This window comes from Pempheris klunzingeri, chromosome 13 (assembly GCF_042242105.1).
Source record: "Pempheris klunzingeri isolate RE-2024b chromosome 13, fPemKlu1.hap1, whole genome shotgun sequence".
NCBI classification, from domain to species: domain Eukaryota; kingdom Metazoa; phylum Chordata; class Actinopteri; order Acropomatiformes; family Pempheridae; genus Pempheris; species Pempheris klunzingeri.
In genome coordinates, this window is record NC_092024.1 from 22,058,418 (window position 1) to 22,085,262 (window position 26,845).

Below are 26,845 nucleotides of genomic sequence, written 5' to 3' on the forward strand. Positions count from 1 at the left end.
GATAACTTTCTGCAGAAAGAGGAAGCTGTTAACTTTCAAGCAGGAAGTCAGAGCGCGTTAGAAAAGCATCCCACATACATCTCATCACTTAGACTGATCTGATGTGCGCGTGTGGGTGTTTGTGTATGTGAGTCTTTTACTTAGTGTCAGTCCTTTCATCATTGCCCAACATATACATGAGGGATATATCTGTCAGTCAGCCGAGTTTACGTGTCACAAGCCCAAAAGCAAGGCACCATCTGCTCTGCTCATCACTTGATGCAGTGTCAGTACATGCCACATGACAACTCTGTCTTCCTGATAAACCCAAACCTCCGTCTGATATGAGATATCTGCAAAAAAGATGGCTGACAGCTGCTTGTTGCTTTTGCAGCGATTGTGGTTTTTGCATCAGTTTGACGACTTGGAAGCAGCGGCACAGCAAGTAACAACTGTTTGACAAAGACAGACAGAGTTTCAGTAGTGAAAATGTCACCTGAGATGTTCCTGTGATTTCGGTCTCTGGAACCACAAATACCCCCGTGGGCTACGAATCAAACACCAGCCGACCCTTCCCTCTGCTTTGAATCCCCTTTTTGATCCGCGTGTTCTCAAAAGAGGAAAAAAAGGGGAAGGGAACACGACTTCCCGCAGTCCTTAAGAAGAAGAAGAAGAAGAAGAAGAAGCATCCTTACAAAGTACATTCAGGGGTAGTTTTAGTGATTTGGATGCCCCAGGCAAAGATTGAGATGAAGCCCACGCGGTGTGCAGTACGTGTGTGCCAACATTTAATATGATTTACCACCTCTCTTACCAAGTCACACAGCACCATTATGGCTAAACCCTGCAGGAAGCCCTGTACTTCCCTACCTGGGATGACACAGTCATATGGAGAACAAAACTGTTTACTGACAGTAAACAAAGCCAAGTGAGAGTTCTCCGTGAAGGCCTCTAAGTGCTCTTCAGTCACTTTAAAGAGGATAATGGACCAAAAAAAAAAAAAAAAAAAAGATTAGGAGCATAAATTTCCTGACACCGGGGGCAAATGTAATCAAAAGTGTCAACACGGGGCAAAAAAAGCACGTGCATCTAACTAGTTTAGATGACTGCAGGCACAAGCGCAATCCTGATGCAGTGTGGCACCGTCGAGAAGAGACTACAGCAAGACGGATGTGTTTTTAGTTGAAGTGCAGTATCAGCGGGTGGAGTCGGAGTGCAGCTTGAATAATAACCATAACCTCTTATCCTTTTTAAAAGCAGCAGGCGGTTTAGTAGTTCAGAGAAAAGCAAGAAGCAAATATACATCACCAAATACTAATATGGAGCAATCCACAGAATAGCTTTTACATTTCAGGAGACACACACATTCCTGCCGGGAGCAAAGATAATTGTGTGCTTTGGCTACGACTAATTAGTTAGAAACTTGTAGGAGACTGAAACGTGTTTCCATTTCTTCTGTCTGCTGCCTGCATTGTTTACTTAAGTGATTAAAAATGTTTCAGCTGATTACATTTACATGTGCACAACAGTGACGTTCTTTCAAATAACTGGGAGGAAAACAACAAGCTGGCTGCTCGATGGCCAAAACTCAAAGTGTCTCTTAGCTTAAAGGACGACACTGCTGATATTCTATATTTTAGTTATTGTCAAGGAATCCTCCTGAAAGACCAATCCCAACAATGAAGTAGCCCGTCTCTAAATACTTTCAAACTTCAGCAGCTATGTAGCTATATATTACCAGACTCAGCCATTTTTAACGTATTAAAGTTTTTTTGATGCCGCTGGTCGTGTGCCTGTTTTGCTAGGTGAAGATAAATCAATTACATATTTAGAAAAGTAGGTACACGTGCTCTTTGACCTTTGTCTAATAATTCAGTTTGTTTCTTGAAGGCTGACAATCCTGCTGCTGTTTGATGGCTTAAGGTATTTAATCAACTGAAAGGGAAAGACCTCATACATTGTACAAGCAGTTGTGGATTACTTTATTGGTAAGAATCACTCATTACTTTAATCCAGTGCAGGCCCTGCCTTAATTGCATTAAAAACAAACATTTTGATGTGTTTTTAAATGCTCCAAGACAACAGGAAGTCAATTTATACGACCCTTGGTGTGTATATAAACCAGCCAGATTGAAACTGAGCCAACCTCCCTCCCCATCCAGGCAGATCTATCGCAGGGCAGTGTGCTGCAGGTACATGCAAAACAGATGCCAGGAACCCCAGGAGGGACAAACCCTGGAATTTAAGGGAGAAGTGAGGCTGAGAAGTGAAGAGGGCAAGAGATTAAAAGGTGCCCCTGCTGCGTTTGTAGGGGAATCTACGAGGGCTGGGCCAGCACTGGGGAGGAGGTCGGGCCTTTTGTTGGCTAATTGTGCCCACAGGGTCTCTTGGCACCCGTCCTCTCTGGAGCTGTGGTCGTTGAGCCCAGGCGGAGAGGGAATTCCTTCCGATGCTGCGCTCCGGGCTGGTCTGTTTGCTCGTATACACATTTTAAACAGCAGGACCACATTTGGCCTTTATTTGTCTTTTTATTCCAAAGGAATTTTAAAGAACATCAGTTGGCATGCTAATTACACACACATTGTAAATGGCAATTTACAGTATGTGTTCGCATGGTATTTCCCAAGAGGTGTGGGGGCACAGTGGAGCCTACAGTTAAATGTGTGGGTACACCGATGCATTTTGTTCTCCTACATCTGAACCATACTCAAAACACATTATACATTTTACACACATTATACATGATGCATTCTGGCTCTTCAGGTTCATAGCGAAATGATCCTGTTAGACTTACACGTTTATTGGACGGTGGTTTGATTCAGAGAGGAGGGGAAGTGAAAATGAAATGTAAGGTATTGGCTCTCCACCAAACACTTTATCAACTGAACAAAGATGTCATCAGCAGATGAATTGCTAATGAAAATAATCATCTACATTAAACCCTCCGGAAGTATAATATATTATTGCAAATGTGTGAATGCGAGCTTCAAGTTTACGGTTCAATAACAGTGGAGCTGTTGCAGCTATTACACCTCCACCTCAACTTCTTGGGTGACAGCCAACTGCAAGTGCTCTACACCAAGCATCTCAGATCATTATCCTATCGCTAAAGGAACTCCTAGACACCTTCTGAAGGAGTGCAGCTGCTTGCGTTTCAGATCTTATCCCACCCATCAACAGGTGAGGACAAATCCACATCATGCTGGCCTTGGAAAGCCTCTTTAGGAGCTGGTGGTAAAGGGCCTCCTCTATAATCTCGTCCCCGATAAGCAGGCAAGAATGGATGGGCTGATTGCTGAGGCGGGAAGCCATCCTGACAATCGCCAAGACTTGAGCCACAGTGCAGTAACGGAGCCGCATTGTTGAGGTGGAGTTTCAAACCAAATCTGTTTTGAATTATGCAATATTTGTGGTAACATGATTTGACTTGATTCATAAACTCCTCGTGACCTCACAAGGTCACAGTCACTTCCATCCCAGCTCCATCAGAACAAGTCTGCGCTGGTCTCTCATCACATTCACAGGCTCACACGTTCACTGCAATTTGCCACTTACTTGTTGACTCCACCTGTCACCACAAGCCTCTCTACAGTTTGACACACTGAATCTTAAACTGCAGCAGCTAAAAACTGTGACACACATCGACCAATTCCAATTTCAGAAGCCAACACTCGATAACATCTCACCTTTCCAGAGGCGACACTGTAGATGTGAACCTGCATTTTAAATCAATATTTTTCTAACCGGAGTCGTCAATATTATGCAAAATGCATTATGCAGAAAGATTACAGTCTACAAAATGTATTAGACACAGCCAGCTACATTTAAAAGCGCTCACATTATCTGGATGTTGGGAGTAGCCAACAAAAAACCTTTTGCCGCAACAATTAGTCGATTAAGTGATTAGTTAGAGCGAGACCGTGGAACTTTGGATGAGCAGCAGCAACAGCAGCCTCTGCTGCCACGAATGGTGATTACAGGACGCTGGCACATTTAATTCTGTCGATGTAAAATATTTGAAAGAGAACAGAGTTCAACGCAAGACCAGACCGGAGAGCAAAGGACAGTTGAAAACAAGTGCACCCACAGCAGTTAGACCCACAGACCTGCACTTCATCGTAGCGCATGCAGTGGGAATGAAACGAGCTCCATTCTCCCTTTTACCAACCAAAATGATTCTGAATCTGGTGCTTTAATGGACAAAACATTCCTAATTAATTAATTCATATTTTGAGAATTGATTAATGACCATTTTTCAAGCAAAATTGCCAACCATTCTCCAGTTCCAGCTTTTTATGTAATACATAACTGAATGTTTTATTTATTTATAATATATATTTATATATTTCTATTGTTCTATTGTTCTACTTTCTGTGTCTTAACTGTAAAAATGTTTTTTCATATCTCCTCCTGTCTGCTGTAATGTTGTAAATTTCCCCGTCGTGGGACTAATAAAGGAATATCTTATCTTATCTTTCCAAGGACGTTCATAATAAGCTTTAATTAACGTCAGTTATTTATTGGTTTTCACCAAAAAAATCTCAAAAACATTTGCTGTAAATGATGTTTTGCTGTCATTTTACCACATGTACAGTACTGTGTTGGAGATATTACCAATGTTATCTGTAGGTTATCATGTTTTGCTAATTAACTCCTTAAATTATTCCACTAAACTGAACAGGCTTGCACTGCGCCGTCTTCCAGCCAGGCATCTGAGGTAAATACCACATTAGTTGATGGGTGCTTTTTCTCTAAAGAACTTTGAAGTACAATGAGTCACATCTGCAGGAAAAAAAATCTTTTTGTGCTTCGGTTTCCTTGAAGCAGATTGGTAGAAATCCTTTTTCAAACTCAAGGGTATAATGAACCGTATGTTTGCAGCGAGCTCTCTCCCTTGTTTCCAGTGAGGGAGGCTTACATTGTTAGGAGGAAAATTCAAGTTTGTAACTCCACACTGTGACAAGTGACTGGTGAAAAAAGAATAATTAAAACTCTTAACGTCAAAATCTCACAATAAAAGTTGAAGTCTCCTCGTCCAGGACACATTCAGCGTGCACTAGTTTTCACCACTGATCTTTAATCCATGACATTTTCTTTTTATTTCAGACACTGTGCTTATGTAAAAATGCCCAGCCAGTGTCATTCGTCCTACATTTACGTCCACACAAGAGACACTGGCTGAGCTTCCTTTCGAAATATTAGAAAAATAAAAACATGGCTTTATTTGATTAAGGGGAAGAGCTGCTGGCTCCGCTGCGGACAGCTGTGTCCCCGGGCTGCTGTCTGACGTTGATGATGTCACAGCGAAGCCTTGACCATGGGGTTGGCTATGAGTGAGCTGTCTGGCATGCAGGTGGACTCTGGCTGGGCTGATGCTGGACGGCAACGTGGGCGCGTGCTGTTGATGTGTGTGTGTGTGTGTGTGTGTGCTTATGTGCGTTTCCACACCTTCACACATCAGTGTGTGTAATTTGTCCTAACGGGTCTCAGAGAAGATGAGTTTTAACATTTGTGGTGTTTGTTCAATGTATGCATATGCAAATCTGTCAAGGGCTATGACAGAGAGCAGAGCCCCTTCAGGCTACGGTGCAGCAAAGCCCACATGTTCTCAGAGGACAGCGCCACAGGCAAACCTGACCAAACCAGTTAAAACACAACAAAACAACACTGCAAATTTGATGTCATTCATTTTTAGGAGGCAAGAACTAACAGGAATATTTCATACTGTGACAGCCAGATAGCTCTGCAGAGCTCGACCACAGAATAAAAATGAACACTCCAGCTTTGCCATCAATGTGATTCATTTTGAATAACTGTCTGATTGAGAATTTACATTTGTGCAAAAACTCAGTCCTGCAGCATTTCTGTTTCCCACTCTGTTTTTTTCATGAATGTTAGACCTGTCTCTTGGCGTCAGGTCTGTGGACTGAAAAGCTCTGCAGTAATCCCCTGGTCCTTTCACCTGAGAGGGATTGATAGTTATAGTGAGCTGGCTACCGCGAGTTCACAGATGAATCCTGCCGTGTCTGCGGTGCGGCGAGACACGGCATCGTGACTGAGGGTAGCGCAGGAACATGCTTAAGTCCCTCCACCCCCGGCGTTTCATCATTTTCATACCCCTTTTTTTTTTTTTTTTTTTATTGTGTGTCCTCTGTCCATCTATTTCATCCATCTCATTTTCCATTTTTCACATCTTACCCTCTAATTTTCTCTCCTCTCATCTTCTTTTATTCCTGTTTTTTTTTTTTTTGTCCTCTCTCAATCCCTAACAGTTACACACAGGTATGGGATTGTGCTCAGGTGCTGCAGCAGGGATGCTCTGCTGTGTGCTTGTATGTGTGTGTGTGTGTGTGTGTGTGCTCGTAGTGAGAAAGCCACGCAGTGGATGAGCTAGGGAGTGAGTGAGTGACTGAGGGTGTTGTTCCACTACACACACACACACCAGCCAACCGCTCGCTGAAGAAATTGGCTGCCTTGATTTTCATGCAGGGGGGGGGGGAGAAAAAAAAAAAAACGAGTGCTAGGGGATTCCTGCTAATTGCTTGCACATTCCCCTCTTCCTCCGGCTCGATTAAAGCCAGGCCACCATCTCCCTTTCAAGTCTGCTGTTCGCCACACAACCCTCTACTGTATGCTGCTCCAGCCCGCCCGCCATCCAGCAGCACATCTCACTGCTTTTCATTTGTGGTGTCCCCCCACAGAACTACACACACACAGTTTCAGCTGAATCGATATGAGGCAGCAGGAGAGAAAATGCCTGCACAAAGTCTCGTCTACTGTATGTCTGTCAGTAGACCTTATGTGAGGTCCTTACGTGTGTGCACTCTGCACGTTCCCCATGCAGAATCTGGAATTATGATTCAGCTGCAATGTCTTCCAGTAGCATACAGAGGACATGGCATTTTAAACTAGATAAATGCATGACATGTAATGGTCGTTGGACATAAAATGAGCCTTCCAACTGAGAGCTCATACTGTATGCTGGGGCCCCGGTGAGAATCAAACCACTAACCTCAGCAGTGTCAGTGCCCTGCCCTGCCCTGGTCAGTAGCTGTCTCTTTGCTTAGCTTAGTTGTATCCCACACCACACTGGCAGAATTCAAATTAAGCAACCTTGGCTGCCTACTGTTCTCCAGTTTATTATCCTACTGCTATGTCTTACTAGCTGTCTTGTTCAATCCTCCACCTGACACTGGATGTGGGTGGTTTGTGTAGTCTCCTGTCTATTCTTTGTCTCCTTCTCTTCACACTGTGAGATCTTTTTGCCCTTTGTACGTCACTCAGTTAGGACACAAGAGCGTGGCAGCCCAGTTCAGACTAAAGTTGCACTCCTTTACATCTATTCTCAACACCATACTACTCAGGCAGACCTTAAATACAGACATTATACTAACAAACACTAAACGTGCAGGAATATGGATGTCAGTTTGGTGCTGCAGCATGTCGATGATGAAAATTTCAAAACGAGGACAAAATGGACATCAGACACGGTGTAAAGGAACCGTACCAAATGCTTTTTATGGACAAAGACTATACATACCATGTATGCAAACACAGCATTCACCAGCTGTATGAAAGCAGCCGCTTGGCATTAATAACCTCAGTCTGAGCAGGAAGCAGAAAATGTCTGGAGGACTCGCAGTACGACGTGAAGCAACTTATTTGGGCAGTTCAGAACATATCTTGTTTGAATTGTCTGGGTCACATATGATAAGATGTGTGCGTGTGTCTGCATGCTCATGCGTGTGAGTCAGTGAGATTATAATAAAGTGTGTGTGTGTGTGTGAGTGTGTGTGTGTGCTAAAACCCTTGTGAGTCCACATTATACCTGCTATACATATTGCCACACTCTATTTAGCACACTGATATTTCTGGAGGAAGGAAAGCTTTACAATCAAGGTTCGGGAATTCATCGACATGAATGGGCATTCTCAGACATCTTGGAATAATTACTATGTTGGGGGGGTGTACATATCGAGAGGAGGGGAGCAGGCATGTCTGCCACTCTGTTGTGTTCTGTTTGTTGGTTTTAAATTTAATTTACTGCAAAGTACCCTGCAAAGTACAAATTGTTCTGTTCTGGCAAGGCTGCGCAGCCTTAGCAGACCATACAGCAGCATTTATTTAATAGGAACTGAAACATATAAGTCGTCAGTGCACTGTACTGCTTCCTGTGCAGTAACCTGTAGAGTAAGCTTTAATCTGCAGTAAATGGGTATGTACATGCTACAGGGTGGCGGTAAACTGTGGCTTAATTAGACAACTGCAAGCCAGAGCGGCATAACACAACCAAAGACAGGAGGGGACCACCAACACTGTGTGTGGTTCCTATTTTCTAAACATGTGCATTTATGTGTGTTTATATGTTGAAAATTCATTTGTGTGTGTGTGTGTGTGTGTGTGTGTGTGCATGGCGTGTCAGAGATTATGTGCATGTACATGCTCGTCTCTGTGAGTCAGTAAATGATCCTCTACATTAAATCTAGAGACAATGGCGGCCGACAATCTGCTTTATTTCTGAGCTAAAAGCTTCTACTGTATTCTGAATGACGTTGAGACATGACCTCTGTGTGAAGTCAAATTAAAGTAGATCAAATGTACACTAAAAGGCTCCTAATATCAGTTTCTCATCTTCCACTTGCGCCCACGGAAAACCGATTAAATGCTCATAAATTCAAACATGTAATCTGCTGCTAAAAACAAAGCAGACCAGAAAAAACAGCGCTATACATTTTGTGAATGAAAAGGACCTCCCCATTAATGACTGTGACACTTAGTGCCTTTATAATCAGGGTTAAAAATAACTGTACTGGAGTAGCTGTATTTAGTCTGACTGCAGTTATGATTACTGGTTGTTCCTCTAGGATGTAGCACACTAGCATTTAAACCCCATTTTATCTGACCGTTAAAATAGACGACAACAACAGAGGCTTTTTGTGCTGTGGCTATTAAGCAACGCAGACACGTGGAATTAAACGTTTTCTAAAATTAACAAAATTAAGATGACGCAGGGCTATTTTTGAGCACGGGGCTAAGAGTAGAAGACTGTTTAAATAGGATGTCATTCAGAAAAGATTTTAGTAATTCCCAAATCCTTCACGTTTCATCTTCTATATACTGCAAAGACCAAAAAAACAATGCAGTTGTGGTCACTTCTTGTTCATGTTCACTACTGTTAATTGTTTTGTCTACAAAATGTCAAAAAAACAGTAAAAAAAAGGTTATTACGATGTCCCGCAGCCCAAGCTGAATTTAACAAATGTCTAACCCGAACCCTATTTACTCACACTTCAGTTCAGTATCATCATATCTGACAAAGAACAGCACAAGATGTTAACATTTAGGAAGTGGAACCACTAAAAGTTTGGCATTAATACTTAGAAAAATGACTAAAGCGATTATTCTACTATCAAAATAATTGCAGATTAATTTTGTGTCGATCAACAAATCGATTAATTGACTAATCTCTCTCACTCACTCTAATGAAGACCGTGATCTTGTCTCACTGCTCTGTGTTATCTCATTAATGTGCCACAATGATTCTGCTGTGTTTGTATTGGTGGGCAGATCCAATGTATCAAACCAAGCGCTCCCAATGTCTCCCTGAGCGGCTTTGGCGAATGATCTTTTTAAAAATTGGCCGGTAGTTGGAGGGTTTTCCCCTCCGAAAAGGAAACTGCGATTTAAATCAAATTTCTTGCATTCCTTCACCACCAATTGAATTAAGTCAAGAAGCAGCCACCTGCAGTAGTCTAGATTAGTTAGACTGGCGGTGCTCTGAAAACAAAGAATGCATCAAGAACAGTACATGATTAAGTGGATCAGGACTTTCTTTATATTTGTCATTAAGCAGTCTAACCAGGCTTAATCACCCAAATAATATTGTATGTGTTGTAAGGTTATTTCATTTACACACATTGTTTGTCCTTGTTTGACCTTCAGCATGGTCCAGTAACCTTCACCTACTACCAATGTAAAAACAAAACACTGATATCACATTGAAAATACACATTTGATAATATTATATTATGTATAATCCAATTAAACTTCTGTTTAAGTTCATTTTCACTTTGTCTATCGAGTGCTGTGCTGCATTCTAGTGAATTTATGGAGTCATTTTTGCTATCGGTGTGTGGAGCTGGGAGAATAGGAGGTAAGGAGGCAATGAAAAATGTGACATTGAGGAGAATCTGGAGGGTTGGCAGGGAGCTCCATCTACAAACAGTAAACAGTCCGGAGAACAAACTAGATTTTATTAAACTACAAAGCCTGCCTAGAAATAGAAGAGATACAAAGAGTTTTCTGCTGGACTTCTTTGTTTGGATTTGTCATATTTTTCTCGATTATATTGATTATGTCACAGATGTTTTCACATGTTGTTATGTCGCAGCGGTGCGTTTGAGTGCACGTAGAGGAAACCGTGCTTCCATTAAGCTCGTTCATGAACTTCCCATCTCTGCCGTGGATGTGTAATGATCTCCACCGCCGAATCCTGTCAAATCAGTGAGCTAACGTTAAGTGACGGGCCGGCAAAGTTGGCTGGAGTCAGCATATGCTAGGCTATCTTTTCCTTTGTTCTATTTAATTAAAGTGAATGGCATGTTTATTACCTGTGAGAGGAGACTCCTGTCAGTGACGGGTCTGCCTGAACCAAAGGGTGATCCAGAAATAATTTCTTAAAGTTGCTAAAAACAGTAAAACGATAATTGATATAGGCTGCTTAAATATTTTCAGCTGATTATATGGACTGTATGATGATAAGTGACGATGATTGATAATGATTTTCGGAAAAAAAAGACAAAGAGTGGGGTCGCAAACCTATAACTTTGTTCACTCTGATTGAATAATGGGGATGCATTGGGGGGAGCTGGATGTCAACATAAATAAATCTAACGATTGGGAAGGACACAGGAGTAAAATACAGTGAAAGTAATTGCACGTTTTTTGGCTTGTGGTATCGAGACACACATGGAATAACGCACAACTTGGTAAGATGAGGAAATGTGTGTGTGTTGGGTGCTTGGGTGTCAAATTAGAGCGTCTCCTTTCGATGCACTGCCAGGTTGGTAATGGTGTAGAGAGGCCACACCACGCTTTTCAGATGAGGAAATTAAAATTCTCATCAAGGACATGCAGACAAGCAAGTGTGAATATGCAGCAGCAGACCGCCATCTACTAAAGGGATGACACAGCGCATGGGTGCACTGTGCACTGTGAGCCACCAAAATACAAAACAGCTGCATTACAGGGGAAAACACAGTGAGGAACTGCATCTTGGGAAAGTGCGGCTTTGGTAATGCAGAACTGCACTATTAACCTCCACAAAAATAAAGCTGAAAAAATGTTTTTCACATCCTCCTCATTTGCCACAAACATTTAAGACATAAATGTTGTTTCAAATATTGAGCAGAGCAGAGAACATTAGTCATATTGTTATAGAGGAGATCCTATTATCATTATTCATCCTGCTATTAGGAGCAACAGTTGCTGTTGTGGTAATTGCACCTCACTGATGCAGTGGCGTGTTTAGCCTGTTTTGACGGGGGTGGCCCGAGTGGGGCACACACACACACACACACACACACACACACACACACACACACACACTGATGTCGCACAGCATCTGTCTATAAACTGTCAGCAATTCATCACCTTGACAAATTGCTCTACATTTTTGCTACACTGGGTTATTAAATAGATTGTGATTATGATAAAGCTTAACACGACGTCACAAAGATACCAGCCGCATGCTGACTGCACTGCCCGCCTAAATGACAGGAAAGTGTTTTCATCACACTGCGAGCACTGCAGGCCTGAGACTCTCTGCTTCACACACTTTTATATCACTGTCTTTTGCCTATTTTATTATTCTTTTCCCCAGTAATAAACATCTGTCCATGTGGGAGTCTTTGAGTGTGTATTTTATGGATTCAAATATCCAGATAAAAGAGTGTGTATGTATGAAAATGTATGCGTGGGAGAGGGAGAATGATGAAACAAAAAAAAGAAGATGGAGTAAGATATAAAGACAAATGTGTGTGTGTGTGTGTGTGTGCGTGTGTGTGTGTGTGTCAGTGATGCTGAGTTGTAATTGTAATGAATGTGTGGTCTTCATTCTGTGTTCCTTGAACTGTGCATGATGAGTGTCTGTGTTGACACATCTACATAATTGTTTTGTGTGTGTAAACCAACAAATTATGTAGATAGAATGAATTGTGTATATAATTACGTTCAGCGTGTATGGACAATATCTGTGACACAGTTGGTGCGAGTGTGTACTTCTGCGTGTGTGCAAATTAGTGTGTGTGTGTACATTTTCCAACAATGTATATGTGTGAATACACTTGTGCGTGCGGCTGTCTTGTCGTGTCTTACATGGACGTGTTTTGGTGATTTTTCAGCGATGGTGTGTATTTGTGTTTGTGTGTGTGTGTGTGTGTTTGTACTGTATAATAATTTGTATGTGCGTGTCGATGTCTGTTTCTCCTCTGCCCAGATGGCTGTGCTCAGAGGCTGGAGCTTCTGAGATCTGTTGCCAGTGGTGAATACTGATCAGAGATCACTGTCACTTCTACAGGACACACACACAGACACACACACACACACACACACACACACACACATGCACACAGGCACACGTCATCCATCTTCACTCACACACACCTCCACTTCCACATGGTCGAACTACTAATTTACACAGCCACTATGTGTCCTCCATGCTGATATTTTGTGGCTCTGCAGGTCACGGCGGCAACACTGATTACCGGGCTGTCTGTCACACCTGAGGATTGACACCCTGCTAGCATGACGCTGTGAGCTTTCAGTTTTTTGTTGTGATTATGATATTTCATCAGAACAATAAAAAAAAAAAAAAAAGACTGAAAAATGTGGCTTGAGGGGCTGGATTTACACTTATTACATTTTTTGATCTATTTCTAGTAAACACTTTAGAGACAGAGTGAGCTCTTGAAAGCACAGAAAGACAGACAATAACTGAAAATAACTGGCAAAATGTTTTATAATCAATTAATTGTTGAGGTCAGATTTCAAGCAGAAACACAAAGTATTCCCTCGTTCCAGCTTAGACTTTGCTTCTTTTTTGTCTTAAATGACTTTGGGCTTCAGAGAATTGTGATGCCTATATTTTTCACAATTGTCTGACATTTTACTGACTGAATCATTAATCAATAAATTGAGAAAATCATCAGCTGATGAATCAATAATGAAAATAGCTGTTAGTTACCACCCTAAAACAATTGCTATATTGCAGTTATGTCATTTTAGTTAAATGCTAATGCTGAATATTTTTACTGCTGGCTTGGTCATATAGTTTAAATTATCATCATATTAATAAGAATGATATATCTATATATCTATATATATTGCATATTGATATATCATGATATTGATCAAAAATGATCCTCGATGAAGTAATATGTGTCCCACTGTTATAATGTACATTATATTAAATCAAGCTAACTACATGTGTAAAACAAGAACTGCAATTACCACATTTTAATTGTTCTTAACTGTAATTTATTTATTTTATTTTAATTTATTTTAATTTATTTTTTAATAATCTTAATGGGTAACAGAATTTGTACAAATGTATGCTCAAGATATGATTCAACTAAGAGTCGATAAACTATAATACCAAATTATTGCCCATTCCTATTTCAAATATGACCTTTTCACTACTGATCATCAATAACAATCCAAGGGAAAGCATCATAGTTAATTCTCATAGTTAAAACAATATGTAAATACGCTCCCACAATGCATTGTGACAAGCTGCAGTAATTTGTTGTTGTCCATTTTGAGAGCAAACAAACAAAATCAGAAAGGTAAAATGATCTACACCTCAGTATTAGATCAGAAACCCGCTGCAGTATTATTACATTGTGTAATCACACGGTGAAGCTCTGTGGTAATTTACAGCTCCATAAAGTGAATCCCATATCTCCTGACCTCCTCCCACAGCGCCAGCTGCTCCTTCACCTGTCAGCAGGTTGCCACAGATAATGACGTGATCTAGAAGATTGCTCGCAATATGCTCCACTAAGGGTTTGCTAATGCTCGTGGATGACAACACGGATAGAAAAACATGTTCTGTAACATTGTTCTGTAATTTCAAGGGCTGCTTCAGCTGCCCATTCTGATGGACAACATGTTCCTGTTACGTATGCCGAAAGGTGCTGCGCAGAAAAGCTCGCTCTGCTTTAATCGAAAATACAGAGGGCAGTAAAGTCAGTTTGGAAAGCAAGAAATCTAATCCTCTGGCAAAGTAATTGTTGAGTCACTGGTGGTGATCAATAATTCCATCAAATTCCTGCAGATATACAATATTTTGGTCTTGTTTTCTGCTGGGTAGTAAAATGTTAATATGTGCATTTAAAGCCAAGGTTAAATAACATGACATAGAAAACAAGTGTAATGTAAATGGATGAGACACTAGATATCAATACCTCTGTTCAAACCTCGATCATTCCTGTGATTGGTACCGAACCTTTTGAACACCTTTCTGTTCACAGAACCAAATTGTTCTGCTGCAAGAATCAAACCTGCCCTCTCCGCATCTAATCAGCACTAAACAAATGAATGCAAATTACTCTTCAGAGGGCATGCCACAGCAGTGTCCATCACACCCCGACACACACTCGAAGATGTAGTTAGTGTGCACCGCGCATGACACTCACGCACACACACACACACACACACTCACATCTCACCAGAGCACGACTGAACTCTGATAAATACATACACACAAAAATGCACGCAAACACAGAAATTCTGCACACATTATCCCACACACAAAGGGTTGTGGACTATGAACAAAAACACGGTTGCACGCACACGCACACACACACACACACACATATGTTAAGGTAATATTCCCACACCTAGATTATCCCACATAATCCCTCATCGTACATTCACACACTTTACACACACACACACACTGAGACGCAGTATCCCACTCTGCCTTCCCAGACAAAATGAATGTGAGGAGGCAGCCGCATCACACCTCCAAATGGGCTCTGGTCTCTCAGAGGACTTTCAGAGCGGGGAGAACTCGCTGCTCTCCTGTGGCTGTCACCAACACTAATCTGTCTGTCTTTATCTATCTCACACACACACACACACACACACACACACACACACACACACACACAAGCGTGCATGTTTCAAACATTCACACACAGACACATGCACAGACACCGATATATGCCTGTACACATCTTTTTTTCTTCCCAATTTCACACACACACACACAGATACATGTGCACATTCACACACACTGTCTCTTGTGCTGTGTCAATCTCTCTCTGTCTAGCAAGCGCACTTGCACAAGCCCCGTCAGTGCAACACATGAGAAAGTGCATTATGAGCCCAGGCTTCCTCTGCATTCCAGCTGTCCTTCGCTCGACAGGTACTCGGGTTTTCTCTGGGTGGGTTTTGCGATGCAATCGTTTCTCAAGGTTCAGTTCCTGAACTGAAAAAATACAACACAGGAACCTCTCGTGTCGCATACCAGACAAACAAGAGGAAGAAAAAAAGAAAGAAAGAAAAGAGAAAATCGGCGAGCACGCACTCATACAAAAATGCAACAAAAAAAAACACATCTGCATTTCTGTAAGCACAACGCTTTTACAACCCCACCTCCCCTGGGAAAAAAAAACGGATTTCTGTCACAAACAGAACATTGCTTAAGTGCACAAAAAGAGCAAACACAAAAAACACCAAGTATGTACAGTAGAAGACATGCACGCCCAAACATCTGCCGTCCCTCAGAGTGGTAGTGGAGGTGGGCTGCACATGTTTTTCACAGGGGGTTCTCAGGTTTCACTAGGTAGGGAACCCCAAGGTTCTCCCACTGAACGCTGTGTCGTGCTCAGCTGAGAAGCAGCTCTGAGAGCTTTGATCCACTTACCCGAAGGCACAAAATGAAGAACTTTGTTGGTCTCCATAGCTGAGCAAGTGGTGGGGAAAGCACACTTCCTCTCTCCAACCGCCTCCCCCCCAAGTCAACCCATCATAGTTGTGTTATCCTGTGCTGATGAGTGTGAGATCACCTCTGCTCCCTTGCTCTGCTCTGTTTCTGACTGCCTCTCAGACACATGCAGTGACTCAGCCCCACTCTGCCTGCCTGTTCACCGTCTCGCCACTGGGTCCTAGTGCCTTCTCTTTCCCGCTAACCCAGCTCACCAGTCAGCAGCCTATGGCAGACCAGCATGCAGCAAGGCAAAACGCACGTCAGGACACGCCTCCTCAACACATTCCTCTCAACACAGCAAACCCAACACGCAACATGTCGTCTTCTTGTCGGCCATAACATCTCACCTGGTTGCCGTGGCTTTGTCATAGGTTGGACTGACCAAACTAGTGTCACCATAAATGTGAGCGAATCACATTCACACACAGCGATACGTGCACACTCCTACTGCCTTGTGTTAGGACAAAGCGAGGATGGAGCGAGAGCGAAACGTGTTCGTTTGATCATTTCACACAACATGCATGCATTTATGTTTAAGTCTTTCTAATGAAAGCGTTATTTCTCTCTCACACATACCCACATAAATGCTCGGACGCTGTTCATAGTCTTGCTCTGATCTTGGCTCTAGTCCAGCTTTTCAAATGTGAGGGTTTGCTTCTTTTCTCAGTTTTATTTCATCTTGAACTTTTAGTTGGACAAAATCAATTTAAAGATCAATTTAAAAGTAATTTGTTACTATTTTAAAAGGACCAGTTTGTAAGATTTAGTGTCATCTAGCGGTGAAATTGCAGATTACAACCAACTGAATACCCCTCACCTCACCACTCCCTTTCCAGGCATGTAAAGACGCCCTATGACGATACAAAGTGATCAGTCTAAAGGTAACAAAAACACAATCATTATTGTTTTTACAGGCGATTACACACTATTGACTACGTAGTTATGAATACTACTGTCCATTTTTGCAAATAGATTATCCTAAATTCTACATACTGAACCTTTAAGTCATACATATTCTAGAAGATAATTGTTGAATAATTAAAATAAATAAAATAAATTGATAATTTAAGTTATTTAAGTGAGTTTGTGCTTTCTGGAGTACTGTTAGAGCATATGGTTGCAATGTCAACTTATGCTGGATGTCATAAGACTCTTTCTCTCCACCATGTTTCCTGTCTGTGTTAATCCTGTCAACTATAGGCTAAAATGCCCCAAAAGATCTGAGTTAGTTAGTTGCATCCCTCATCAAACTTGACTTGTAACTTTGATGTAAAGGAGTAAACCACAGTCAGAACTACTGCTAATTTTAGCAAATGTACATGTCCTTAACTGACAGCAGAAAGTGTAAATTATGGCAAAGAACACAGACTCGTCCATCATGCCTAGCTAAAGTGACAGGGCCTGCAACTGTGTTGACACCTCTGCATTCAGTAGCCAAAATCTTGCATGACGCCAAGTAACCTCAACTCTGTCCAAAAAAAAAAGAAAAGAAACAAGCTGCCACTGAGAACATGTGATTCTGACTCAAGCCTGATACACAAATCTAACTAATGAATTAACATTTGTACAACATGGTTTGTGATCAAATTGTTAGATTAAATGCACAGAAACTTTTTCTTGTCAACCTCTACACAAAGTATGGCTGGTAACACAAACGTACTGAATGATACTACACAGAAACATCAGGAAAACTTTGTATACTCTGTACTATGTATGCCTCAAAGCAAGAAAGTTACGGATTCGAATTGTGGTTTAAACCTTGGGCATGTTCTCCCTGTGTTTGCGTGGGTTTTCTCTGGGTACTCCAGCTTCCTCCCACAGTCTGAATACTGCAGGTTAGGTTAACTGGCGACTCTAAATTACCCGTTGGTGTGAGTGGTTGCCTGTCTCCATGTGTTGGCCCTGTCACTGACTGGCGACCAGCCCTCTCACCCAAAGTCAGCTGGGATTGGCTTCAGCCCCGCCCCCATGACCCTTAAGGATAAGTGGTATAGACAAAGGATGGATGGATGGTTTACATAATCTTTTTTTTCTCCAGACGTGGCTACTCCAACAGGCAAACAGGGTGTTTTTACGTTGCACAATAAAATATATCAGTCAAATTCATGAGCGTCAATACCCCTGAAGTTAAAACCCTCTAGTTAATCAATTCAGTACATCAACCTACGTTAAATTTAAAACCAGAAACAGAAAACCACACCAAAGCCCCGCTCCGCCTCGCCTTTGCGATGCATTGCATCAGTGCTCCAGAGTTATCGTGAATAATCTTTTCACTTTCTCTTTAAGTTAAAGCGTACATCAAACGACTGATTGCTAACGTTGCTAAAGAAAATTTTGTTTCACGCTTTCCAATCACTTACTGTACACTGATAATGTCTCAAGATGTCAAATGTAGTTTGAGTTGCTTCTTTCTGTAATGTAATGATGAGCAGTTTGGATGGATTTATAAATCTACCAGACACAGAGGCTACTGGATCAAAAAGTTAATTTCCCACCCTGATGTAAATGCTCTGTGAAAGGTCAGTCATTTGCATAAGCCAGCATATCTAACATCACTGTGTGTGGTATGGCCAGTGGGTCTGCTTTGCATAAAAACTGTTACGTGTTGTAAGGGCAAATGCGTCACTCAGTGAGCCAGGGCGCATTCTCCCCACAGGAAAATTAAGTGTTTTCACCCACTACAAACCTACAACCCAGGTGACATGATGGGTCTACTCTAGTTAATCACCAAACGGCAAGGCTACATAACAAAACATGTAGTGGTATAAGAGTGACTGAGATAACAACCTGAAGAAGGAAAAAAAAACACATGGCTGTTGTGACTGTCACCTTTATGCGCTTTGAGTGACACTTGATTCCATCTTTGTGATTTACTGGAGCCAGAAAAGTCAAATCTTATTAACATGATCCCTCCTGGGTGCATCTGAGGTGGTTGGAGTATGGTGTCAAAATTAAGTTCAACAGAGTGGAAATGAAATAAAATCTGCAAACGTGAACTACAAACTGTTTGCAGAAAAATAAACATGAATGAAAAACAATCTTTAAAGTGAATATAAAAATGTACCCAGGTTATGTAAGGCTCTTGTAATCATTGGTTTATTGTGTAAGAAAACTATCTTCACTCTTTTTCTTTTAGATTTCCCTTAAAGTGTTTTTATTTTCAGTCTTGAACCCGTCTTGATGTGTGGACGTTCTGCCTACAGGCGTCTTACAAAGTGACAGAGGTCAAGAGTCATGTCAGGCCTGTTCGACCAGCTCTCTAATAAACACACTCCTGCTTTGAGCATGCTTGCTGTTTGTTCACTTGTACCAATGTTTGCCTGTTGATTTAACAAAGCATATGTTTCACAGCTCCCATTTTCCTCAAAGGGGGTCTATACTGGATGTCTTACTGGAGGCCAAAACTAAAATTGGTATATGATATTATAACCAATACATAATCATAAATAAAAAGCTAATAGGGATCCTTGAATTTGGTCGTCAAATCTGCAATTACCTGATTTTATTATTTGGAAGCAGTGGAAACAATCTGTAAACACAACATTGACTTTCATCACTTTTTTAAGTAGATTTGCTGAAACACTAGCCAACAGTTACTTATTTGTACATCCAGCAGTTTCAAGGCAACATTATCATTCATTTGAAACTCTTCTGAACAAAAACCTTCTGAACAAAACCAAACCACCTGGCGAATGCAAGTCCCATATACTCTCTGCCAGCTCTGTTTTGTTCTTTACTAAAGCCTGAGGGAAATATCTGGCTCTTAAGCTGCTAAAGGCTCCATAACGTTCACCAGCTAGACACTAAATGTGTTTGCTGTTTGTTTGATACTGAACAGGTAGAGTACAGTGACTAAACAAAGGGCTGAAACTCACTATGAAGCTCCAAAATGCTTCCAAACTACCTTTACTTTACTACCTTTACTCATTCTGGCATTTTCAGGTTCATAATTGTATCTGGTGGTCCTACTAGAGTGTGTTGTTGCCCTCAATAGGCTCCGATTCATCCTCAAACACAGAAACCTGAGAAATGTAAAACCTGATACGCCTTTAAACAGTTTTTTCAATTGATCTTCCTGAAATAACTGAAACTGAAATACTGATTTCCTCATTCAAACCTCCTCTCTTAGGCCCCATCGCAACTAGGCTGCTTAAGGAAGCCTTAATTAACTCTTCTATACTAGATATGATCAATCTCTCATCATTAACGAACTATGTACTGCAAGTCATTTAAAGCAGCTGTAATTAAACATCTTCTTAAAAAGCCTACACTTGATTAAGGTGCATTATACACTTATATCCAACCTTCAATTTCTCTTTAAAATCCGTGAGAAAGCAGTGGCCAATCAGCTGTGTAATTTTCTACATAACAATAGTTTATTCAAGGATTTTCAGTCAGGATTTAGACTGTACCATATCACCGAGACAGCACTGGCACAAGTTACAAATTACCTCCTTATGGCAGTGAATAGCTCGACGTCTCTCTCTGCACTTGTCTTATTAGATCTGGGTGCTGCATTTGACACCACTGAGCATCATATCCTATTACGGGGACTGGAACACTGAAAAAGCATAAAAGGAACTGCATTATCAGATCAACTTCAGTTGGTACATGTTAACAATGAATCCTCCATGCACACAAAAGTTAGACATGGAGTTCCACAAGGTTCAGTACTTGGACCGATACTCTTCACAGTGTATACGCTTCCTCTGGGTAATATCATCAGGAAACACTCCATTTTCACTGCTATGCTGATGATACCCAATTATACTTAACAAGAAAGCCAGATGAAACCAATCAGTTGACTGAACTCCAAGTCTGCCTTAAGAACATAAAGTCCTGGATGAGCAGCAATTTTCTGCTGCTAAACTGGAGCAAAACTGAAGTTGTTCTTCTTGGCCCTAAACACCTTAGAGAGACATTGTCTGACAATATAGCTACTCTGGACGGCATTACTCTGGCCTCCAGCACCACCGAAAGAAATCTGGATGATATCTTTGATCAGGATATGTCCTTTAATACCTGCCTTTTTTCACCTATGTAACATTGCAAAAAATCAGGCCAATCCTGTCTCAGAATAATGCAGAAAAACTAGTCCATACATTTGACACTTCCAGGCTTATATATTGCACATTATTGCAATTCCTTATTATCAGGCTTCCCAAACAAGTCTCTAAAGACTCTCCAGCTGGTCCAGAATACGGTTGCACGTGTACTGACGAGACCTTGGAGAGGAGATCATATTACTATCATATTACTAGCTTCTAGTACTAGTATGGTGGAAGGCAGGCTCTCTATGTTTAAGAGTTGGCTTAAAACTTTTCTTTTTGATAAAGCTTATAGTAAAGGCTGGCTCAGCCCTTAGTTATGCTGCTATAGGCTTAGACTGCCGGGGGGGCTTCCCATGATGCACTGACCTCCTGTCTTCTGCTCTCCCCCTCCATCTGTATGCGTCATGTCCCTTAATGTATGTTACTAACTTGGAATCTTCCCTCGAGCTTATTGAGCTTTCTCCTCTCTGAGGTTCCTGTGAATTGTGGTCGTGGTACGCCTGGCTGTGGTTCTTTGGCTTCCATGCTATGGATCGCCCTGCTACTATTAGTATTATTAATGATTGTCCATTATTAGTCTATTATTTTGATTTATATTTTAATATTGTTACTGTTGTTATTATGGTTGTTGCTTGTTGTGCACCGCCCCCAAGCTGTCTACATACCTACAACATCTTATTACCAGAGTTAGTTATAGCCACATATCAATGGTGGACAGCAAAGTGGAGAAGGTCACACGTTAAACATATTTGTGACATCACACAGAGGCCCAAATCGAAAAAGAGCATTTTCAAAAACATTTACTAAAAGAGGGAGCAGGAGAATAAGAGAGGACGGTATTTTCTCATAGCTTGAGGGTCTATAGACACACCAGGGACACATTATCAAGTGCATTTTGCATAATATATCTCCTTTAACTTATGTGCAGCAGTTCTGTATTGTCATTTCTTGTTAGTTATCAGTCAACTACAATATGCGGTTAGCTATTAATAGCTCTCTAGAGAAAGAGAGAGAGAGGAAGAGAAAGGGAAATAGAGAGAGAGAGAGATGGAGTTGGAAATATTTCAATATTTGTCACTGTATAGCTGCCATCGTGGACAGGAGCAAGACTCTAGTACACTATGTTTGAACAAGGACAGCCTTTCATTACCCCATTTTCAACTGTTAATGTCAACCACACCCAATGTTGGCGTTGTACTCCCTTTTAAGTTGTAGAAAACAAACAAATAGAAGTTCTATAGGCATTAATGTTATATGGCTGTTTTGGGCCAGTTGTCAATGTAGTCAGCTTGCAACAGGGAGAAGAGGAGGGCTCAAGAGGTTTTACATAACCTGCCACAGCCATATGTTATTTCCAATTGTCCCTGACACTGAACCCTTATAGTCACTGTGGAAAAAAAGGGCCTGAAAATTTGAATCTCTGTCTCCTGTTTTCATTTGACCACAGTTCATATTCAGATGCACATGCTTAAGACTTGTTTGTCGGTGTTCAATACTTTTACAAACCATTTTCAGTGTTAATGGAAAGTACAGTAAGTGCTCTGTAAGCTGCTCCCTGTCATACATAACGACACATTTTCACCACGTTTGAGTAACTGCAACATGCAGCACCTTACAATACTTGATCCAATGCCAATCTTCTTTGAGTGCACAAAAAACATTTTAAAAAAAGCACACCATCACACACCTGGAGGCTGCCCAGCACGACCACAGTCTGACCTGTTGACCAGATTTGAGCTGAAATAATTAGTGGAGATAATAGTTTTGGCAATTTTGATATTTGATTAATAGTTTATTTTTCTTTAAAATCAGATTGTGGTTCCATTTTCCACTATTTTCTAACATTGTGCAAACCAAATGATTAATCCTAAAAATAAGAATTACAAATACTAACATGCAAACATCCCCTTGAAGGAGGCATCTCTCAGTGTCTCTTTTAATTTTAAGAGGAAAATGATTCCTTACCGTAACGATGAAGAGTATTGATGACCATTTCTCATAACTTTTATGTGTCATAAATGTTCTCCCACAGTGCTGTGCTATTCACCAGTATTCCTAAAAGCTAACTTACCATGGGTGTGCTTTTGTCAGTGATAGTTTTAATGGTATCAAATTCAGGCAGGTGCTCTTGTAAATAGTTGATGTAATTTATAGAGTCCAGATATGCCACAGTGAAATGTTGTTATAGGATTCAGCTGCAATTTGTACTAATGTCTGCCTTGTTTGTGTTAAAGTAGTTGCCTAAAGCTGTGTGAGTCTATATAATAAATTTCCCAATAGTTCACTACATTCCTAAACTAACATCAGCCTGCCAAGCCTCAAAAGGAAGGGAGTGATACACAACTCAACAAAACTAAGTGTTGTCCTGCTTTGGTCAAGTTGTTAATGCTAAAATTGCTGCATTAATATGTTAATATGTAGTACAGGGTGGAGTCTGCACTTATTACTTTGGAGATTTTTTATTTTTTTACAATTTTCTTCAATTTTCTATCATATAAATATGATGTTTTGTGTTTATTTGTCATTTCACTTGATGAGTTTTGTTTTCTTGTTCCCAGACATATGCATACTGTACTGTATATGTGCATATACAGCCTAACAGAGGCTGCTGTCAGCCTCCCTCCCTGAAGAAAATCCCTTCCTGCCTTCGACTCCAGCTGACGGCTTGAAGCCAGGTCTGCTTCTTGTTTCTGCTCAGAGCCGCACATCTAGTAAAAACAGTTGCTCGCTCCCTGCAGCTAATTAGCATCAAAAGGTAGTTCCAACATGTATGCGAAGTGGGAGATCTCTGCGTGTAAAAACCAGAGATACAATTTCAGTTTCAGATGATACTGAGTGCACAGGGAGGCGTCTGGAATGACCCTGCGGCTACTCTGCCGCTCGTCATCAGTGGGTGCTATGAGGCTGGAGGTGGGAATGGCCTCCAGGAAGCTCCCAGCTTGGTATGTGTGTGTGTTAGTGAGTGATGAATCACCACCTGTGAACCGCCTTAACCACTAAAAAGCAGTAAGTTGCACAGAGAGAGGGTTTCGCAGTTAGGACCCCTGCCTCTAGAACCACATGCATCCCCCTGCTGGCCTGAGATTAAATCTTGCCAGAACAGTCTACACTGTGTACTGTATGTGTCTGTCCCTCGGTCCTCCCGCTGTTTCAAAAAGAAAAGCAGGAGAGCAAGCCACGAAAAAATAAAGTAAGGGCTTATATGTGATAGGGTGCAGCACTCACAATGCCCGTGGGGGTGGTCACACGTAAAAAGGTTTAACCTGCATTCAGGAGACTCCATTAAGTCATTTCTGTGGTCCTTCATCACTACAGCAGGTCTCAAAGAAACGAGGAGAGAACAAACCGACTCACTAATCAATCATTAATCAAACAATAGCAATACATTAAGGAAACAGAATGAATCACAAAAATGTAAAACTAAGCTTTGGACACGTGCTGAAAAGGTACAAATAGTGTGACTTTCTCTTTCCAGGATCTTACTTTATTATATTAAGAACCATAAAATAGAATAATAACAATAATAATAGTATAAAAATGCATCTGGATCATCTCTGACCTCAGTCAAAGATGAACAATTATTCAGATAAACCACGCACCTGTGGTGTACACCTTTTCTAAACAGCAGAGCCGGAGCTGAGCACTGACAGTCTCCTGGCTTCACACAGTGCAAACAAAGCTCTACGTCAGCTTGGCGTGTGTTTTATAGAGAAGCATTTCACGCGAAGTGGACGGTGTGAAGGGCACAGAAGACTGACTTACTTTCATCTCTCTTTTATCTATATTTGTATATAACTGAAATAGACAGAAACACTGTATATGTTGAGCACAGCTTAAACGTACTATTTTAATTATGAGTGAATCTGCTGATTCCTTTGGAAGACAACTGTAAAAAAAATACCCATCACAACAGTGACAAGGTGACATAATCTGATGTTCTGCAATGTGAACAGTCAAAAACCCAAAGATTTTCAATGTACTATAAAGGTAAGGCAAGAAAAAGTACTACTACTACTACTATTACTACTACTACTAGATTAATTGGTGATGATTCCCAAGGAAAAGAAGCAGGGCCAAGAGTTTGTTTATGTTGTTGTTTTAACTTGTGAGCACAAATTAATAATAAAATTAATTAATAATTCCTGATTTCCACTTAGTAACAGTAAGATCTGAAGTTATAGGTTGGCATGGCTGCTCTGGTCATTGCTTTGTTTATGTAAATTTTATTATCCCCAGATGGGGAAATTTGGATGGTCAAGGTGCAGATGTACACAAAGCAGCTGTAAAAGCAGATATAAACACAAATATACCATATGCAGTCCTCCCTTTCATCCTCCTAACACACACACACACACACACACACACACACACACACACACCCCACTTCCCAACACCCTCGTTCTAGCATATGCTCACATTCGCACTAATAGCAAACACATACTTCAGTATACAGTAAGCTACATTATCCCTGAGAAACAAGCTCTTCGTCAACATTATAATCAATAAAACACATTGCACTGCACAAATATGACACGAGGATTATTATTATTGGACATGGCCTGATTAAATAGCACTAAATCCTGTATTTTTGTACCGTCCCTCCCATTTAACAGTCTAGTTACTGGAGGAACAAAAGATTTGCTAAAGCTGGCTGTTCTTATTTTCACTCCCATAGCTTAGCTGGAACCTGTTATGTAGAGGGTGAGAGGGGTCATTGATGATGTGCTCATTGATGAGGTCTCCCCCCTCCCTCGCCGTCTCGATCATGCAGTGTAACCTGTCTTGGTCTTGGTTGTTACCAAACACACAAATCAGGCCAAAGGACCTGATGCTCTGTAGGAGAGCCTTGTAAAGCAGCTGACATCAAAACTACAATTACTATAAGAACATTATTTCCTGTTCGCAGTCGCACACTCACTGAACTTCAGCAGGTCATCAATCAAGTATTAACTCTTTCGATGGGTTCATTGTTGACCTTGGTGGGCAGGATTTGTCCTCCACCACGTCTAAAATCCTTTGTTTTAGTCACAATATCACTTGATGAAGTTCCCTACCTACTCTTGAAGCCGCCTCATGGATGAGTTGGGTGAGGAAATAGCTGTGCTGCATCTAACCTCCTGGTCTAAATCATCGATCCATAGAATGAGCCTTGGATTAACACCCACAATCCATCACTTTGCCTTCCAGCACGTCGGATCGGATGGTGTTAAGCACACCGTTAAGATCGACGAACACAGTCTTCACCAGGCTGTGAGGTGGTTCAAGGTGTTCATGTACAGTATACTCATGGTCATTATCAGCACTGTGCCCCCCCCTCTCTCTCTCTGGCTGGTGTGCAAACTGATAGGGACTCAGAAATTGGTGACATCTCAGTGAGGACATGTTTTAACACCATCTTCTCAAAAGCTCTCCAGTGGTGCTGCGGTTAGGACGACTTGCTGCATGTCATTCACCTCTATTGTATTCTATATATTTATGTGGCTTAACCCGGGACCTGAGAGCGTAATTTGAGCGCCACCCCATGTGCAAACACGTGTTGGTACGACAAATAAAGTTCCTTGTATCCTTGAATCCATGAATCCTTACTGTACCAGGCGGGGGTTGCCCCTGTGGACAGTGAGCACTGCAGCAGCCTTTGGACAGGGGAAGGCAATGAGTCAGCACACGACCACAAGACCTTACAGCTAATGTCACTGGACTCACTCACTGGACATATGTAAAGGCTGCTTCTTAGCTTCATCCAGGGCAAGACTAATGTCACCACCTGCTAACCCTGTGACTGTATCAACTGCCTCAGCCTGCTGTGGCACATAATCAGCAC

At 41.3% G+C, this 26,845-nt stretch overlaps 1 protein-coding gene across 2 annotated transcripts in view; it reads right to left on the bottom strand.

Annotated features, from left to right (window-relative positions):
- The window catches only part of slc4a11 (solute carrier family 4 member 11), a 103,927-nt gene that overhangs the window by 65,182 nt on the left and 11,900 nt on the right, over positions 1-26,845 (bottom strand). Inside the window, exon 1 of one of the 2 annotated variants that reach the window (XM_070842608.1) lies at positions 15,911-16,051. The exons of the other annotated variant lie outside the window; for it this stretch is intronic. Within the exon in view, the coding sequence (XP_070698709.1) occupies positions 15,911-15,947 (37 nt within the window). The 5' untranslated portion in view covers positions 15,948-16,051. Of the gene's footprint in view, positions 1-15,910; positions 16,052-26,845 lie in introns of those variants that run through there. 2 annotated transcript variants of the gene reach the window in all.